General features: G+C 38.2%; 2 protein-coding genes across 5 annotated transcripts in view; one reads left to right on the top strand and one right to left on the bottom strand.

Annotated features, from left to right (window-relative positions):
- The window catches only part of LOC115220800 (coatomer subunit zeta-1), a 102713-nt gene extending 91480 nt beyond the window's left edge, over positions 1-11233 (bottom strand). For all 4 annotated transcript variants that reach the window (XM_036510335.1, XM_036510336.1, XM_029790951.2 and 1 more), the window contains exons 1-4: positions 11148-11233; positions 6621-6689; positions 2317-2398; positions 1-16 (exon numbers count right to left, since the gene is read on the bottom strand). The exon at positions 1-16 is cut by the window's left edge and continues 76 nt beyond it. In XM_036510335.1, the coding sequence (XP_036366228.1) occupies positions 1-16; positions 2317-2398; positions 6621-6689; positions 11148-11168 (188 nt within the window). In that variant the 5' untranslated portion in view covers positions 11169-11233. The remainder of the gene's footprint in view (positions 17-2316; positions 2399-6620; positions 6690-11147) is intronic.
- A 1320-nt stretch (positions 11234-12553) lies between these two features.
- LOC115220968 (coatomer subunit alpha-like) overlaps positions 12554-19772 on the top strand; it is a 116313-nt gene continuing 109094 nt past the window's right edge. Inside the window, 1 exon segment of the mRNA XM_029791178.2 lies at positions 12554-12588. Within this exon segment, the coding sequence (XP_029647038.2) occupies positions 12569-12588 (20 nt within the window). The 5' untranslated portion in view covers positions 12554-12568.

The raw sequence follows: 19772 nt of genomic DNA, 5'->3' as shown, positions 1-19772 counted from the left end.
AGCATGATAATTTCAGCTGAAAACAGAAATAAATGAAATAAGAAATTGTGAAAAATTTGACATGAAACCAGACATTACAAGGAGGAGTATATATGGGTGTGTATGTGTGTGTGTATATATATACATTATTGCCATCATTTTAACATCTACTTTTCTATGCTTGCATGGGTCGGATGAAGTTTATTGAAGCAGATTTTCTACAGCTGGATGCTTGCCCTGCCTGTCACTAACCCTCACCTGATTCCAAATGAAGTAATACTTCCCCATGGCCAGATACATTTTCACAGAATCCTGAATATGAATGACATTCATCATCATCATCATCGTTTAACATCCGTTTTACGATGATGATGATGATGATGATGATGATGAATGTCATTCATATTCAGATTCTGTGAAAATGTATCTGGCCATTGTTAGTGTGAATGTGATACTCATTTGTGACTGTCACACGAAGAACGGGTTTCGGTGACTGGTGTGGAGGTGGAATGAGCTGCACCCAGGGCTCACCCTAAGACCTTATCACCACCATCTCTACCTCTCGTTCCAGCTCCTCATCAGTTACTGAAACCCACTCTCAAAAGAGACACAAATATACACACACATATACATACATATACAGATATGTGTGTGTGTGAGTGTGAACACGATAGGCTTCTTTTAGTTTCTATCTTCCAAACCCACTAACAGGACTTTGGTCAGCCCTCTTTCATTCACCTTTGGTGATGTCATCTGACTCATCCAAAGATCATTGAGTGTTTCGACCCTAAACTGTAACATCTTCCCATTGATGGGTAAAAAGTGACAGCCAAATCGCTACTCATTTTCTCCTCTTGGCTTCCAGCTTAACTCCTCTCTCTTTCTCTCTCTTTTGCGTCATGACCAGAAAGAGACACTTTCTGCTGCCTCGACCATGCAAAAATAGCACCATATGTCAGCTAACATCAGTAAACACACAGTTACCTCCCCTTAAATCTCGAAACTCAGGAAAAATTTTTAGACTCCTGAAAGTGGATTTATAACTAAAAGCAATGAAGAGGGTCGTCATTGTTCACCTAATTTCTTACCAATCTTCACACATCCTCTGTATTTAATGTCCATTTTTGCTACCATATACTACTGCATTTCATGCTCAAGCATCACACAATCTGCCCTTCATTCATAGGGTATCTCTTTGTTGCCAACAGATGTAATAGCTTCCATACATAAGCATAGGCTTGGCTGTGTGGTGAAGAAACTTGCTTCCAAACCATGTGGACTCAGTTTCAATCATGCTGTGTGTCATCTTGGGCTAGTTTCTTTTACTATAGCCTCAAGCCAACTAAATCCAATCCTTTTGAGTAGATTTAGTAAAGAGAGACAGGAAGAAGCCCATCATATATACGTATATAGTGGGGGGGGTTATTTGTGTGCACCCTTAACTTGGCATCCATCATGTGATGGTTGTGAACTTCAGGAAGTATTTTCAGCATTTCTGTGGCTCTACTACATTCAAGAATCCTCTCAACCAAACAATTGCCAATAATCATAAACATATTGTTAACCTCAATATCCAGTCCTTATTTTGGTGTACTTGTAGTAGACCTCTCTGCTCCTCTCTCTTATACACATTCTCTTCATTCAATAACGTCTCATAGCATTTGTATACCTGTTTTCTTCTTAGTATCAATGAGGATTAATGTACTTCTGTCATTTCATAAACACTTTTCACCAATAATATACTGATTTACACAAAATTACTGCTCCACTTCTTTCATCCTCATAATACGATCTGCTGACACACCAACTTTCAGCTTGTACCATCATCATCATCATCATCGTTTAACGTCTGCTTTCCATGCAAGTATGGGTTGGACGATTTTGACTGAGGGCTGGTGAACCGTATGGCTGCACCAGGCTCCATTCTTGACCTGGCAGAGTTTTATACAGCTGGATGCACTTCCTAATGCCAACCACAGCTGGATGCCCTTCCTAATGCCTGTCAGGCGGTACTATCAATGACCTCGCTGGAATCTTTTTACACATGCCACCGGCACAGGTGCCAGTAAGGCGACGTTGGTAGCGATCACGCTCGAATGGTGCCCTTTTACGTGCCACGGCATGGGGGCCAGTCAGGCAGTACTGGCAATGACCTCGCTCGAATCTTTTTACACATGCCACCGGCACAGGTGCCAGTAAGGCGTCATTGGTAACGATCAGCCTCGAATGGTGTCCTTTTACGTGCCACCAGCACAGAAATCACGCAATTAATTCCCAATGAAATGATCAAGCATTAAATATTACTTTAATAATGAAAGAAATCAAAACATAGCTTACCATTTGCTCGGTATGTCTTGTTGAAGAGATTCTTTTCAAAATCTTTCTGTTCCTTCACAGTCGTGAAAGTTTTATCATAATACTGCAAATAGCAAGGAAACAAAACAATAACAAACATACTTTAGAAACATCATCATCATCATCGTTTAACATCCGCTTTCCATTCTAGCATGGGTTGGACGATTTGACTGAGGTCTGGCGAACCAGGTGGCTGCACCAGACTCCAATCTGAAAGCACAGTCTGTCTGATAGCTATTGATTCACTTAAATTTCTTAAAATATTACTATAATGCATCATGTATATAGCATAATGTTTAAAAGACGAAAATTAAACAAAAAAAAAGTGAAGAACATGGTTTTATTTAACAGAAGTACACATTAATAGACTTCTAAAGTTGTGTATGTTTAATCTTTATCAATCCATTTAAAAAAAAAAAAAAAACTATTTTAACACATTGTAGGCAAATTAACCAACTTCAAAAACAGGGTCTGTTAACTGAATACAGAATATAGTATGATGGTGCACCGTATACCCGGACTTTGGGAAGCTGAATAAAAGATCCAATAATGTACAAAAGTAATAACATCACTCCGGTATGCAAGGTAGATAACTCCGTTTGTTCCTATCTGGCTGTCGGATAACAACATTCATTCTACCCATGTAAACATGGAAAATAGAGCCTTCAAGATATATATATAGGCCAGTAGACATAAGGATCAAGAGACAATCATTTTACATCCGCTTTTTCCATGTTTGCAATGAATTGGATAGACTTCCTCCAATCCATGGACCACTTCCGTATAAAATCAACGAAATTGACCCGAAAAAATTAAATATAAAAAAATTCAATCAAACATCAGACAATGTAAAACAATAAAACTATGTAAATATCTAAACACATATTGACAGGACCAAAATGTTAAACACTGCAACAGGTGATTTGTCTGTGAATCCCTGGAAATTCTGACGCGGACGAGTTGTTCCTGTGAAGGAACATGAGGGGAACAATGCAAGGGAGATAATTCTCGTATATTCAATATGCTTATTTCGTTTTTAGATTTGGTTAGCAAGATTCTTTATACGAGTTTGTGTGTTGAAGCATATTCTGTTGTGTATGGGGAGAATCACTTTCTTTTTGTGCATTATGATGTAACACATTCACCGGTAAAATTTCCACTTATTTCTTATTTTCATTTTCCTAGTGAAAAGGTTGCAAGACGCAACGAAAATTTTAGGAAAATAAAAATAAAAAATAAGTGGAAATTTTACCGGTGAATGTGTTACATTATAAGGTACAAAAAGAAAGTGACTCTCCCCATACACAACACAATATGCTTAGTTTCTATCTAATCTGGGATCACGAAAGTTCTTAGTGATCCTTTACAAATACAGTCATTATTAAATTTGTAAATGAATCACTTTATCAAAGACACAACTACTTGACATTCATTTACACGCACAAAGTACCTTCCGAACGCTGGGCCTCATGGAGGCAATGACAGAAGACGTGATTGAGAAGAAAACCCATCCAGTCAAATGAAATCGGAGCCATGGCACATATTGGTGTCAGCCGGTGGCACGTAAAAGTATCCATTACACTCTCGGAGCGGTTGGTGTTAGGAAAGAGCATCCAACTGTAAAAACCCTGCCAAATCGTAATTAGAGTCTGGTGCAGCACTTCAGCTTACCAGCCCTGGTTAAAACGTCCAACCCAAGCCAGCATGGACAATGGACGTTAAATGATGACGATGACATATAATCTAATATTTTCATTCAGTATGAAAACCTAACAGCATGCCTACGTGTAGGTTTGTGTGTGTGTGTATGTATATATAAATATATATATATATATTATGTGAAATAGAAAGATGAATAATCTTGTAGTAGATTAATCAAAAGTTTAACCGATACCTTAGTAGCAAAAATCACAGCAGTAAACAGCACGGTTGGAGGTACAACCATCTGGCGTTGCAACCGTGCGTTGGTGCGGATAATTGAAATTAAAACATTATTGGTGAATTGAAGAAATGGAGCTGAACGCAGATTGAACAGAAATCGTTTTATTTCATTCTACACGTGTTTCGAAAGGCATGCCTTTCGAAACACGTGTAGAATGAAATAAAACGATTTCTGTTCAATCTGCGTTCAGCTCCATTTCTTCAATTCACCAATAATGTTTTATATATATATATATATATATATATATATATATATATATATATATATATATATATATATATATATATTAGAAAAAACCCACCTTTTATCAATTCAAAATGAACAATTAAATTACACCATCTAGAAAATTACATATAATAGAAATATTAAAATTAAAATAACAATAAAATGTCAAAGATTGAGTAAATTGCACAAAATAATAATAAAAACGTATATAATATATATTATTATTAATATTATTTTGTGCAATTTACTCAATCTTTGACATTTTATCGTTATTTTAATTTTAATATTTCTATTATATGTAATTTTCTAGATGGTGTAATTTAATTGTTCATTTTGAATTGATAAAAGGTGTTTTTTTTCTAATATATATATATATTATATTGTGTGAAATTTGATTTAGTATTTCTAAATTGAATTTTTTCCTTGTAAGTTTGGATTTTATTCCCTCAAATAATAACTATTATATATATATATATATATATATATAATATTATATATATATATATATCGCAGGTGTCGCTGTGTAGTAAAAGCTTGCTTCCCATTTTAGTATAGCTATAATTTTTAAATTATAAGCCACTACAAACAGTATAAACACGTATTTGCAACTCTACAATCCAAATATTTTTTCTACACCAGAGAAAATAAACATTTGTCTGTATTCAGTGAGGCTTGTGGTAAGTACACCTACATAAAATTTCAGATTATCTGAAATATGCTATATAACACATATGACTAATTAATTAAGAGTATGTGAAGGTGCATGGCTCAGTAGTTAGAGCACTGGGCTCACAATCATGAGGTAGTAAGTTTGATTCCCAAACCAGGCTGTGTGTTGTGTTCTTGAGCAAGACACTTTATTTCAGCTGTAGAAATAGGTTGTGCCATCACTGGCACCAAGCTGTATTGGCCTTTGCCTTTCCTTTGGATCACATAAGTGACGTGGAGAGGGGAAGATGGTATGAATGGGCGACTGCTTGTCTTCTATGAACAACCTTAACCAGACTTGTGCCTCGGAGGGTAACTTTCTAGGGACAATTTCATGGTCATTCTTGATTGAAGGGGGTCTTTACTCTTTATTGGGTCATAGGCATAATACTGTACCTGGTGCAGGTGTGGCTAAAGAAGCTTGCTTCCTAGCCATTTTGTCTTGGGTTCAATCCTGCTGCACAGTACAGTGGGTAAGTGTCTCCTTTTGTAGCCCCTAATAGAACAGATTTCACAGACAGAAATTGAAATGTGTGTTTGTGTGCACTTGTCCTGACGTGATGATATTGTAAACAAGCATCACCATCATCCAAGCAGTGTTGTTTGTTCCAGTCTTCCATGAAAAAATAATATCTAGCCATGGGGAAGTATTACAACATCATCATCATCATCTTTTAACGTCTGTTCTCCATGCTGGCATGAGTTGGACGGTTTGATAGGATTTGGCTAACTGGAAGGCTGTGTGAGCACCATCTGTCAGTTTTTGCATGGTTTCGACTGGATGCCCTTCCTAATGCCAACCACTTTACAGAGCATACTGGATGGTTTTTATATGGCACCAGCACGGGTGCCATTTATGTGCCACTGGAATGGGCCACTTACACATGGTATTGGCACAGTCACTTTTATGTAACACCAGCACAGGTACTTTTACATGGCGCAGCACCCATTAGCCCACAAGACTAGGATCTCTCGGCTGAGTGAGGGATGTAGGGGACATGCCTGTATGCAGAAACGATCACTGTTTTACTAAGCTTGGTGTGTCTTCTCAAGTACAGCAAACCGGCAGAAGTCTTGGGCCCTTGTCATCTCCTCTGTGAACCCCATTGTCTGAAGACCTTTTCTCACCACTTCATCCCACATCCATCTTTTTGGGTCTGCCCCTTCTGCATGTTCCCTCCACAATTAGTACTTTTGCTCGGAAACAGGTAAATGTTAGTAACAGGAAGGGCATCCAACCACAGAAAATATTCCAACAAATTCCAGTGGACCCATGCAAGCATGGAAAAGTGATTCGTAGACGATGACTGTGATGATGTGAGCAGTCAACTTCAAGGTGCCATTCAGTAGCCTACCCCTTTGATCATTACATAGAGTGTTAATAAGAATAAGAAATATGAAAGTCACTTACTTTGGCTACAAGACGACAACCATCGTTATCCAGGATAACAATGGCTTTGATAGTCTGCAAAGTGGGTTCCTGCAACGATATTTCAAAGAATTACCAATCACTCAATACAGTATTTCATTTCATTTACAAAACTGTTTCAGAAAGACATGCTATCTAATTACATTCCCTATAAATTTGGATAGTGATACTTTGATACATTATTGGCGTCTATAAAAGAACACTTCCAAAGATGCTATGATATTATACATTTAATGTCAACACTCTTTGGGTGAACCTTTTTATCTTCTATCTTTCACTTGTTTCAGTCATTGGACAGCAGTCATGCTGGGACAATGCCTGGAAGAATTTTAGTTGAACTTATCAACTCCAGTACTCATTCTTTCATCCTCATTTGCGATATGGAGACATAAACACACCAACACCGGTTGTCAAGTGGTGTCAGGGGACAAACACAGATACAAAGATAGACACACATAAATACATATATGCAATAAGCATATGAAAAAAACAAAAGACGAAGACAGGTGGTGTACAAAACAAACAGATGTATTAGTATAACGCTCAGGAATAGGAAAAGTCTTTTACGTTTCGAGCCTATACTCCTCTACAGGAAGGGACACAAAAAAAACAAGGAGAGAAACAAAGAGAGAAAAAAATGTGTGTAGTGGCTAACGATATATCATGGCGATATATATATATATATATATATACCGATGTCACTAAAATGACAAGGGCATTAATCAGCACCAGTATTGCTAGAAATAAGAGTCAAAACAACTCAATAACCCAGAAAGCGCTATCTTAACGACTGACAAGGGAGACAAGCTCCTTGCTGAAGGGAGCTTGTCTCCCTTGTCAGTCATTAAGATGGCGCTTTCTGTAGCTATTGAGTTGTTTTGACTCTTATTTCTAGCAATACTGATGCTGATTAGTGCCCTTCATCACTTTAGTGATGTCTATATTTCTACCTTTAGGTTGTAAAATTGCAAATAAGCTATCCATATTATTTACAAATCTATATATATAGACACAATGAGGATATTAAGACCTCTTACAGAGATGCTTTTATCCAAGATACACTTGAATAATATATTGTGTTTTGAAGAGATATTTCTTCAATAAATATATTATATAAAACTAGCCGTATCGCCCGGCATTGCTCGGGTTTGTTTCGACCCTGTAGAATTGGAATTTTTGAAAAGTAAAAGTTTTGCATTATGTAGCTTGTTATTCTCTTTAAGTGAACATTTTTTCTGGTTGAAATACACTGATAAATGGCGACACAGCAGTCAAAAAATCGTAAAAAATAGGGATTTTCATTGAAAAAAGAACCTTTTTGATGTAAATAATTTTTGGTGTTAACATGGTCCGATTCGAAATTTATCTTCTACGGAAGGAAGAGCAAGTCTTCTTCTATCATACTCTCAATTTTGGTCAACTTGTGCTGCAGGGTCTCGGAGGAGATAGTGTTAGTTGAAGGCTACCAAACCTGCCACACACAGACAACTTCAGCTTTATATAGAGAGAGATATCAAATATTACAAATAAGTTAGAAAACAGAGAGATCTAATGATTACAAATTAATTTGTATCCATTAGATCTCTGTTTTCTAACTTAATATATATATATATATATATATATATATATATATATATATATATAATATATACTAGGCCATTCCTTATATTGTTGAATGTATATTATATAGTCTTTGACTATCTTTTCTTTCTTGCTAGGCCGCTGGTAGCGGAGAATCTTTTCTAGATTTTTGCTACCCTTATATTTATTAAATATATATATAATATACATATATATAGTTAATCCAAACAAGAAACCACAAAGAAACACAACAATGCAAGGACATGGAACAAATATAGTATTATTGGACGCTCAGGAAAGAAGGAGGGTTTAACGTTTTGAGCGGAGCTCTTCGTTGGAAACATAGGAGAAGGAAAGATCCAGAGAAGGGAAGACAGAGGAAAAAAAATCGCCAACGGTACAAAGCAGTGTACTTCTTTCAGTTTCTGCCAACCAAATCCACTCACAAGGATTTGGTCATCTCAGGGCTATACTAGAAGACATCTGCTGCCCAAGGTGCCATGCAGTGGGAGTGAGCCCAGAGTTATGTGGTTTGGAAGCAAACTTCTTACCACACAGCCACGCCTGCGCCTATTGGCATTAGAGTGTAAGTTACTTATAAATTTTACTTTCAGGTAGATTCTGATAAAATGTTTGTAAACTATTTATCAAAATTTTTATATGCTCAGAATTGACAAAGCATGGAATAAACTACCATGTCAGTTGTTAGCTTTCAGGACACCAAAAACTCCATACTTTCCAAAATTTGCCAACACTACTGTTGACCTGCATACTCTCTCTTTTACTCTTTTACTTGTTTCAGTCATTTGACTGTGGCCATGCTGGAGCACCGCCTTTTAGTCAAGCAAATCGACCCCAGGACTTATTCTTTGTAAGCCTAGTACTTATTCTATCGGTCTCTTTTGCCGAACTGCTAAGTTACGGGGACATAAACACACCAGCATCGGTTGTCAAGCGATGTTAGGGGGGACAAACACAGGCACACAAACATATACACACACACACACACATATATATATAAATATATATATATATATATACGACGGGCTTCTTTCAGTTTCCGTCTACCAAATCCACTCACAAGGCTTTGGTCGGCCCGAGGCCATAGTAGAAGACACTTGCCCAAGGTGCCATGCAGTGGGACTGAACCCGGAACCATGTGGTTCGTAAGTAAGCTACTTACCACACAGCCACTCCTATGCATATGTAATTTCATCTTAATGGTTCTACAACTGTGCACTTTCCTATCTTTTGTGTTCATTTAGTGCACTGTGCATCTGCTCTTGGCAATTATTGTTGTCTTTCTTTACTCATTGCTACTTTCTGTGTTTGTCTTTTACCAATTCCTGATGCACCCAAGTACTTTATGCAATAAGCATGTTATATCCCGTACCGGTGGCATGTAAAAAGTACTATTCAAGCATGGTCGTTGCCAGTACCACCTGACTTGCTCCTGCGCTGGTGGCACGTAAAAAGTACCATTTGAGCATGGTCGATGCCAGTACCACCTCACTGGCCCTCGTGCTGGTGGCACGTAAAAAGCACCCACTACACTCTCAGAGTGGTTGGCATTAGGAAGGGCATCCAGCTGTAGAAACTTTGCCAGATCAGATTGGAGCTTGGTGCAGCCTTCTGGCTTGCCAGTCCTCAGTCAAACCGTCCAAACCATGCCAGCATGGAAAGCGGACGTTAAACGATGATGATGATTGCATGGAGGCTATTTTCCTTTATTTTTTTTTTTTTTCTCCCAAAGTCCCTCGCAGCCTGTCACTTTTGACAAATGTACCATGAGATGGGCATTGTTTACCTAAGAATATTACTGTTCTGTGTCGAACAGACGAGTCCCTGTGTAATCGAAATACAAGCGGCATCTCCTTGTGAAAAAAAAAAAAAAAAAAGGATGATACACATTAGATATCGTTGCTCAAGGTTGACTAAACCCAGAAAATAATCCACGTGGCCACACCTGGAATGACTGTGATCATATATCTGCTCGATCAGAGCCGACTTAGGGTTAAACAGGAACTTATCAAAGTATTTCCCGAGGAAATGACCACCAACTGTCAGATCAATGAGTCCCACAAACATAATCGGTGATATATTATTTATTACCCACTTTTACACCTTTCAAGGAAGTTTCGACAACTTACCAAAGCCGCTTCCTTTAATTCACCCATTAGAGAAGAAGAACCAAGTCAAAACTCCATCGAAGTAGTGAGTGTAACAAATATTATATAATATATATATAATTCTCTAGTTTCAGTCCAAAGTTATAACATAAGATCACAGGTATGAAAGCGCGAAGATTTAATTAATTTATTTGTCTAGTGAATAAATTGGATACGGTTCGGACATGCACGCCTTCCTTAGAAGAAAATATTCTTCTAGACATTTCTATTATCTATTATTATTACTTCGCTTTAGATTTGTAATTTAGGAGTTCTTATTAAACACTGATAAAGTTATAAATATTTGTTATTCTTCGTGATTATCAAAATATTTGGAAATATCTTTCCTTAGTCATTTTTTTCTTACGAACCGCATCGGCAGAATAAACAACAAACGGAACTACTAGCGAACAGTGGTCCCGGTGCGCGCACTCGCGCTAGCTAGTCGTAAGTAGTGGATCCTACAATTTTTAAAACTAAATAATTTTTATAAACAAACTAGGGTTAGCGTTAGGGTTAAAATGTCGCTGTAGGATCGACTACTTACGACTAGCTAGCGCAGATGCGCGAGTGCGCGCACCGGGACCACTGTCCGCTAGTCGTACCCAACAAAATATTAATCATACTAAAATTAAAACACCTAAAATAACAATACTAATAGCGAAAGTGTTTTTTTAAAGACATAATCAACATATAAATACATGTATACGTGTGTATACACACAAATATAAACGTATATTTATATATATGAATAACTTACAAGAATTGTAGAGTCGACCATGTTTACGTGGAATCTAACTTCTGCTGTAGATACGCAGTGAATAAGGTTAGACACAATTTCCTGATCTGACAGTAATTAAAATTAAAGATATACGACAAAATATAAATATTTTCTTTTCCTTAATAAGCTGTAATATTTTTTTATCACTAAATCTAGTTTTAGAAATTAAAAAAAACCCTTTTTTTTTTTTTTGTAAATAGATTGTATAACTTATATTTTATAAATCATATTCCCTACAAAGATAATATTCACTATCATATAACTAAGGACATTGTAGTCTATTATGTTTGGTTAATCATATTATAGACTGAAATTAGTTTAATATTAATCTTTTTTTTTTAATTTTTAAATAATTTTTCATAGTTCGACGCTGCAATGTTACGTCAACTTCCGGTTTCCCTCGACTTCCGCCTGTCTGCTTACTTCCAACAAAATGTTTACATTTTTTCCCTTTAAATGAATCTGTGGAACATCGCGCGTTTTCATAAACTGAAACAGCCCCATTTACGCTCCAAAATATATTTCTATTTCTCTATTTTAAACAAATATCACTGCTACATATCGGTGCATATCTTAATTCCATTTAAATAGCTGTCGATCTCATCACAGAGTCTGTAATATTCCGTCAGTACTCTCACCCTTTCATTGTCCTACACACCTCTTTTATATATTTTGTTTACCTGATCGTATCCTAGTGCGTAACCTCTTGATTTAAATTTAAACTGACTCCTTACCATCAGATTAATTCCATACGTAAATACAAATGTTAACATCACCCCTTTGTGATATCATCCACTCCGGTTTTCTATAAGCCTTTATACAAATCCTACCTGCCAATTACATCATCGTTGCTACTTAGCTTTAGAATATCAACCTAGATTACAAAGAGCTGTGATCAATGTAATTCCAGCCATGACTACTCATTTTTCGTTGGTTATCTAGCACTAAATGATCTAACATGTCTTTATTTTTTAAAAAAAGTGACGCTTAATTTGGGGGAAGGTTCGGCTGCTAGTTCTAGTCGAGACATCGATTCGTGTGAATTACGATAAGGGTCATAGAAGCATTTATGGAACACTCAAGTATTTACACTATAAATTAAGTGGATGGGTGGTCGGTCGCTTTTATCAGAAAAAAAGCTAGGATACACATTGTCCAAAACTGATGCAAGATGTATTGTACAAATCTATTAGAACTTCATCGAAATTTCATTCGTAGATAACCTAAACAGACACACGCGGCATTCCCAGGAAGGGTGGGAGATGCATTCCAACACACACATACACACGCACACACACATACATACACACGCGCGCACACACACACATACATACAAACAAATGATTGCTACGATTCTGAAGAGAAAGATGGAGAAGATGAAGCTCTCTGCCGCAGAATAGATGGTATTTGCTTTAAAAATGTATATCCTATGAAATTTATTTATTGGTTTTAGTAGATGGTTATCGTTATGTCTTCATGATAAAGATCTTGACATTTAAATGAAAGAAAAAGAAACGAAAATCCTTTAACGAATGTGTCCAAGCTCTCATATTTATTGCTACTTAAAATGTAATGCCAACAGAAACGATAGGTTTTTTTTTTTTCGATCGCGGAATCATAATCTAGATTTCCCTTGACATTTCCTCTCTTTTGATTTAGAGACGATTCTTTATTATTACAAAATGTCCAGTTTGTTTGTTTGTTTTATCATGTTTTGTTTTTATTTTTTATCTTTTGTTTTTTTTTTCCTACTTTCCTCTTCTCCTGTAGTCGATATTAGGATTAACATCAGGATGTTTATAGTGCCAGGTATCATATCCAAAAATTATATATCTGTATATATATATGTTCTCATATCAACGAAAATAGGTGGGTGTCCGAACTGCGGGGAAAATAAAATCAATATGCATTACAATATTAACGTTTGTTAATCTGTAACTTTGGCTCAAGGTAAGAAATTTTTGTTGGGAGATGAGTGTAGAATCGCCCTCGCTACTTCACGGGTACTTATTTTATCGACCCTAAAAAGATAAAAAGCAAAAACCATGTCTGGCAGGATTTGAACTCAGGATGTAAAGGGACGTAATTAAATGCAGTTATGTATTTTATTCAGCATTATACCGTTAATTCCTTCGCTGTCCAAAGGAGGTTTTTAAGCTTTGGGAAGACAGTGGACGATTAAATTAACACCAGAAAAAAAAATCGAGTCGACTCCAAAAATTGAATAGTTCGTTTTGGTTCGATTTCCAAACCAAAAAGTGTTAATTCTCTTTAATTTTCATTAATTATATTATGCTTTCTTTTTTTCTTTTTTTCTTTTTTTTTGTGATTTGGTTTTGGAAAAGTATCTGCGCCCATGGCCTTCATAACTCCTCCCAGTTCGATGTAGTTAATGTTCATGGGCTGTGAGGATATTCCCAAGAGTTGACTGTCTGAGATGGAAGGAGTAAGCGTAAAGGTTAGTGTCCACAACAAGGCCCAGTCCTTATTGGTGTGTAATGGCTTATGTGCCTCAATGACCCAGAGAATCATGCCAACCAAGCACAAACACCTGGTAGGATCTCCCATACTGGACAGAGGTCAGAGTAATAAGGCCCACCTGTCCCCAAAGGTAAAATTGGGTTTGTATTGGGCCAACACCACTTTCTTTTAGAAATGAGTGTAGCAATAATTTCTTTTATGCAAGCATAAGGCCAAACTTTTTGTATGGGACATTTTGTAATCAAATATATCAGCTCTGATATCTTAGAAGTACTATTTATGACCTTCAAAAAAGATGATTCTTACATTATTTGAACTCACCAACAGAAAACACTAAAACAGACCATGTAAAACATTTATTGTTGCTGAGAAATCTAGAAAAGGTTTTAATGCTAAATTCTCAAAACTAAGCGGGAAGCATGTCTTTGGTCAAACAGAGTGAATAGATCATTTGAGCCCATTGGTGCTTATTGTAGTGAGCCAAGTGAAATGAAAGGTAAGGGTGACATTGTAAGTTCAAATCCTATGCTCAGAATGTTGTGAGATGAAACAAAATATTTTGAGGCATTTATAATAATAATAATAATAATGAAATTATTGTATACAGTGCTCAGGTGCACCACATGTCAAATGTGCATATAAAGCATATGCAGTAATGTACAAATGTCTGGAAAGCGAACAGTGTATGAGTCAGATACATGCTTGCGTGTGTATGGAGGGGAGAAATCAGGTGTAGTGTTGGCAAATCTCAGGAAGCATGGAAGTTTTGAAGGATGCAGTGCTCCGACAACTAACAATTGATGCCGACAGTTTGTTCCATGCTTCAGCAACTCTTAGCAGGAAAAAATGTTTCCGAAAGTCATGGGAGCTGTGCTGTTTTCTGACTTTGTAAACATGTCCACGGGTGTTAGACAGGTGGAGTTTGAAAAGGTGCTCAGAGTTATTGTTTGTAAGATGGTTAATAATTTTATGGGTGTCTGCCAAGTCAGCTGCCAGACGTTGGAGTTTCAATGTTTCCATGCCCAGGGAAGTAAGGCATTCAGAATTTAACAAATGCCTGATGGAGGGTATTCTCTTGGTTGCACGTCACTGAACGGTTTCCAGATGATTAATATCCTCTGCAAGATAGGGGTTCCAGACCGGTGATGCAAATTCCAGGTGAGGCTGCACCATAGCTATATAAAGCCTCAGATAGATAGCCAGAGAGCAGCTCACAAAGGTTTTGGTAAGTGATACCAAAACACCCTCAGCCTTCTTGGCAATTTTAGCAGTGTGTTTTGTCCAACACAAATCGCTGTCGATTATGGGTTTTCTTTTCATTTAAAAATGTTTTTTTATTGTTTCAGCTTTATTACTAAGAAAGGTTATAATGGAAAGACAAACAATTGTCTAAATATACAATCTGGTGTAAATACTAAAATCTAAAAACAACTCCCAATTAAATATTCTTGCTATGACCATCTTCTTAATGTTATTAGCATTGACCCTTCAACATGGCAATGTGGGGAGGTGATAAGCACACACATTAGTTTAAGATGTGTCATGTCAATGAACAGTGCTTAATTAATAAGTATTCTAAGTTTATAGTAAACGTCAGTAACTAGTTAAAAACAAGTAAGAACATGATTGAAAACAGATCGACTTAGGACCTCTTTATGGCTCTTTTACTCTTCACTTTTGGGTCTTTTTGTTGTTATATCCTGTTAATTGTGCATGTATTTTAGCTATCATTATTTTTATTTGTCTTAATGTTACTTTCTGTTTCCTCTTTTACGCTACTCTGACATGTTGCAGTGCTCCTGAGCATTGTTATACAATAAGCTCATTATTATTATTATCAAGGTGGAGGTGCAATGGCCCAGTGGTTAGGGCAGCGGACTCGCGGTTTCGATTCCCAGACCGGGCGTTGTGAGTGTTTATTGAGCGAAAACACCTAAAGCTCCATGAGGCTCCGGCAGGGATGGTGGTGATCCCGGCTGTACTCTTTCACCACAACTTTCTCTCACTCTTACTTCCTGTTTCTGTTGTACCTGTATTTCAAAGGGTCAGCCTTGTCACTCTCTGTGTCACGCTGAATATCCCCGAGAACTATGTTAAGGGTACACGTGTCTGTGGAGTGCTCAGCCACTTACACGTTAATTTCATGAGCAGGCTGTTCCGTTGATCGATTCAACCGGAACCCTCGTCGTCGTAACCGACGGAGTGCTTCCATCCATTATTATCAAGGTGGCAAAGCTGGCAGAGTCGTTAGCACACTGAATGATATGCTTAGTGGTATTTCACCCATCACTATGTTCTGAGTTCAAATTCCACCTAGGTCAACTTTGCCTTTCATCCTTTCAGGGTCGATAAATTAAGTACCAGTTCTGTACTGGGGTCAATCTAATCAACTGGCCCCCTCCCTCAAAATTTTGGGCCTTTATGCCTAGAGCAGAAAAGATTATTATTATCAAGGTGGCAAAGGAGACAAGCAGGTAGGATTGTTATCACGCTGGATGAAATGCTTAGTTGTATTTCGCCCGTCACTACTTTCTGAGTTCAAATTCCACCATGGTCAACTTTGCCTTTCCTTCTTTCAGGGTCAATAAATTAAGCACCAGTGAAACACTGGGGTCAATCTAATCAACTAGTCCCCTCCCACAAATTTCAGGTCTTATGTCTATAGCAGAAAGGATTATTATCAAGGTGGCAAGCTGCCAGAATCATTAGCACACTGGACAAAATGCTTAGCAGTATTTCAACCATTGCCACATTCTGAGTTCAAATTCTGCCAAGGTCAATTTTGCCTTTCATTCTTTCGAGGTCAATAAAATAAGTACTAGTTGAACACTGGGGTCGACAGTAAGGTTTTCTGGAAATATGTGCACTCAAAGCAGAGACCTCACTCTCCAGTGGGCCCTCTTCGCAACCCTCACACAAACCAGATCACTGACGACCCCAAGGAATGCGCAGAACTCATTGCCGAGTGCTATGCAAACATATTCACTGTTGAAAGTCAAGATGTACCATCTTCACCATCACTAACAGCAAACTCCATAACAACTATGGAATTTACACCTGCAATGCTGCGACGTCACCTTCAAAATAAGCGCAACTATGCCTCCCCTGGTCTCGATGGAGTTACATACCTGCTTCTCAAACGTGGCAGGCACTTCCTTTTACACCAGCTTTCTATTTTCTTCCAGTACTGTCTCAACAATGGTGCTACTCCGGAGCAGTGGAAAACTGCCAGTGTCATTCCTCTGTTCAAAAAGGGTGACCGCACATCACCTGTCAACTATCGCCCAGTCAGTCTCACTAGCTGTATTGCAAAACTGATGGAATCGTGTGTCAGAGAAACACTCTGGAACTTCTGGAGCTCTCACAGTCTCATCCGACCCTCACAATATGGATTTGTCCCTAACTCCAGCTGCAGTGACCAGCTTGTCGAGTTCCTTGAGGACATTACTCAGATTACTGACAGTGGCTCATGGGTGGATGTTGTCTACCTTGACTTTGCTAAGGCTTTCAACTCTGTGCCACACAAAAGGCTTATAGTGAAACTCTCTGCAATGGGTGTGGGGGATGACCTTTTTAACTGGTTGAAATCCTTCATCCTCAGCCGAAAGGAGGTTGTCACAGTTCTAGGACAGCACTCTACACCATATGAGATGTCATCGGGTGTACCACAGGGATCTGTCCTTGGTCCCCTCTTGTTTGTGGCATACATTAACGACATAGATGCCAATTTAAAGAATGCCACAGTATTGAAATATGCAGACGACATCAAGCTGTACCTTGAAATCAAGAGGACAGATCCTGATGTCTACAACTCTTTCCTGCAATCAGACCTAGACACAATGCAGCAATGGATCACAGACTGGCAACTGAAACTGGCTGTGGACAAGTGTACCACCATGCATTTTGGAGAAAAAAACCCTGCGTTCACATACTCCCTCCACAACACTGATATCAAGAAATCCTCTTGCGAGCGTGACCTAGGTATCACTGTCAGCAGTGATTTGCGTTGGACAAAGCATATCTCTAAGATTGTCAGGAAGGCCGAGGGTGTCTTGGCATCACTCAGCAAGTCTTTTGTTAGCCGCTCTCCAGCCATCTATTTAAAACTGTATACAGCTATGGTACGACCACACTTGGAATTTGCATCATCAGTTTGGAACCCCTATCTTGCACAGAACATTGACCTCCTGGAATCTGTCCAGAGACGTGCAACCAAACGCATACCCTCCATCAGACACCTACCATATTCTGAGCGCCTTGTTTCCCTGGGCATGGATTCACTGTAGCTCCGGCGTCTGGCGACGGACTTGGTAAACACCCACAAAGTTATCAACCACCTCACCAACAACAACACTGAACACCTTTTTGATCTCCATGTGTCTAACACACGTGGACATGCCTACAAAGTCAGAAAACAATACAGCTCTCATGACTTTCGGAAACATTTTTCACGCTCAGAGTTGCTGAAGCATGGAATAAACTGCCTGCGTCAGTTGTTGACTGCCATGACACTGCATCTTTTAAGGCCCTCATGCTTTCCGAAATCCGCCGAAACTACACCTGATTATATATACACTTTAGATGAGTTGTAGTGCACCTGAGCACTGTACACAATTATTATTATTATTATTTAATCAACTCATCATCTCCCCCAAAATTGCTGCTCTTGTGGAAAAATTTGAAACCATTATTATCATTATTATTATTATTATTATTATTGAGTGAGAGAGCAGTGCATGCCATCAAAGTGACACTGGGGTAAAGTATACGAAGCCCTGTATACTCATCATGACTACCTGTCTGATAAGGGTACACTAGGCACATGCATCACAACCATATGTGCACGACATGGTGATCTCATATCAAGATAAACAGCACATGACCTTGCAGGTGGGGCCCAGTTAGAATTTTCTTCTGGTCGAGTAACCCATTCCGCTCGCTGGCAGAATCGTTAGCATGTTGGGTGAAATGCTTTGTGACATTTCATCTGTTTTCACATTCTGAGTTCAAATTCCGCCAGGGCTGACTTTGCCTTTCATCCTCTCATGGTCGATAAATTAAGTACCAGTGAAACACTTGGGTCAATGTAATCTACTATTCCCCTACCCCCAAAATTCAGGCTTTGTGCCTTTCGTAGAAAGAGTAATTATTATTTTCTCTTTATCACAGGTTTTGTTGAAATTTCTGGAGTCTTGCATGTATAGCAGGCTTACCACCTGCAGCCTATAGTACCATTCTATCCAGTTATCTAATACTTTCCTGATTATTCTGGCCATGCCAAGGAGGCAAATCTTTTATAACTGTTCTACAGGGCACTCCATTCCAATTTCATTTATATTCCTCTTGATGCCTTCTCATACTGTTCCCAAGGACCCAACAATAATCAGCACTATCTTCACCTTCTTCATTTTCCATAGCTTGGCTATTTTGTACTTAAGAGGGTTGTATCTATCTATCTTTTCGCCTTCCTTCTTGACTATTCATGGGTCAAAGGGGCATGTAACATCAACTATATAGCATTTGTGGTGCACCTTGTCCACCACCACTAGCTCCAGTCTGTTATGATCTAACACCTGATCTGTATGGATTGAGAAATCCCAGAAGATTTTGTTAGTCTCTGACTCCGCCACCCCCTGTGGTTTGTACTCATACCATGTCTTGCCTCTCTCAAGCCCCAACTTTTCGCACAGTTTCCAATGTAGCACTTTCACTACCTGGTTGTGTCACCACAACTTGTAGTGGTTTTGAGCAAGTCTAGAGCATTTGTTCATGATACAAGCAATAGTTTCATCCACTCTATTGCAGATGAGGTATAACAGAGACACTTGCTCATTCCTCAGGTTGACCCTCCAGTTCGTAGCTAGAGCTTGGTTCTGCGCTGTCAGTATAGTGCTCTCAGTCTCTTTTTTTAGGATTCCTTTCATCAGCCAATCCCAACTATTTTTCCAGCCACTTCTATTGTGGCTACATGGAATTGATTATGTAGTCCCTTCTTGTGTAATTCTTCTTCATGTCATGTTTGTACTTCTTCCTTTGTTTTTCCTATTATAAATAAGGTAGACAATTTCAGCGTGGAAGGTGTTTATAAGCCATTTAAGAAACACACAAGAATCGTTAGATACA

This window comes from Octopus sinensis, linkage group LG17 (genome assembly GCF_006345805.1).
Source record: "Octopus sinensis linkage group LG17, ASM634580v1, whole genome shotgun sequence".
In the NCBI taxonomy this organism is placed as follows: domain Eukaryota; kingdom Metazoa; phylum Mollusca; class Cephalopoda; order Octopoda; family Octopodidae; genus Octopus; species Octopus sinensis.
The sequence above is the reverse complement of the archived record's forward strand: the minus strand, read 5'-3'. Positions and strand labels throughout refer to the sequence as shown.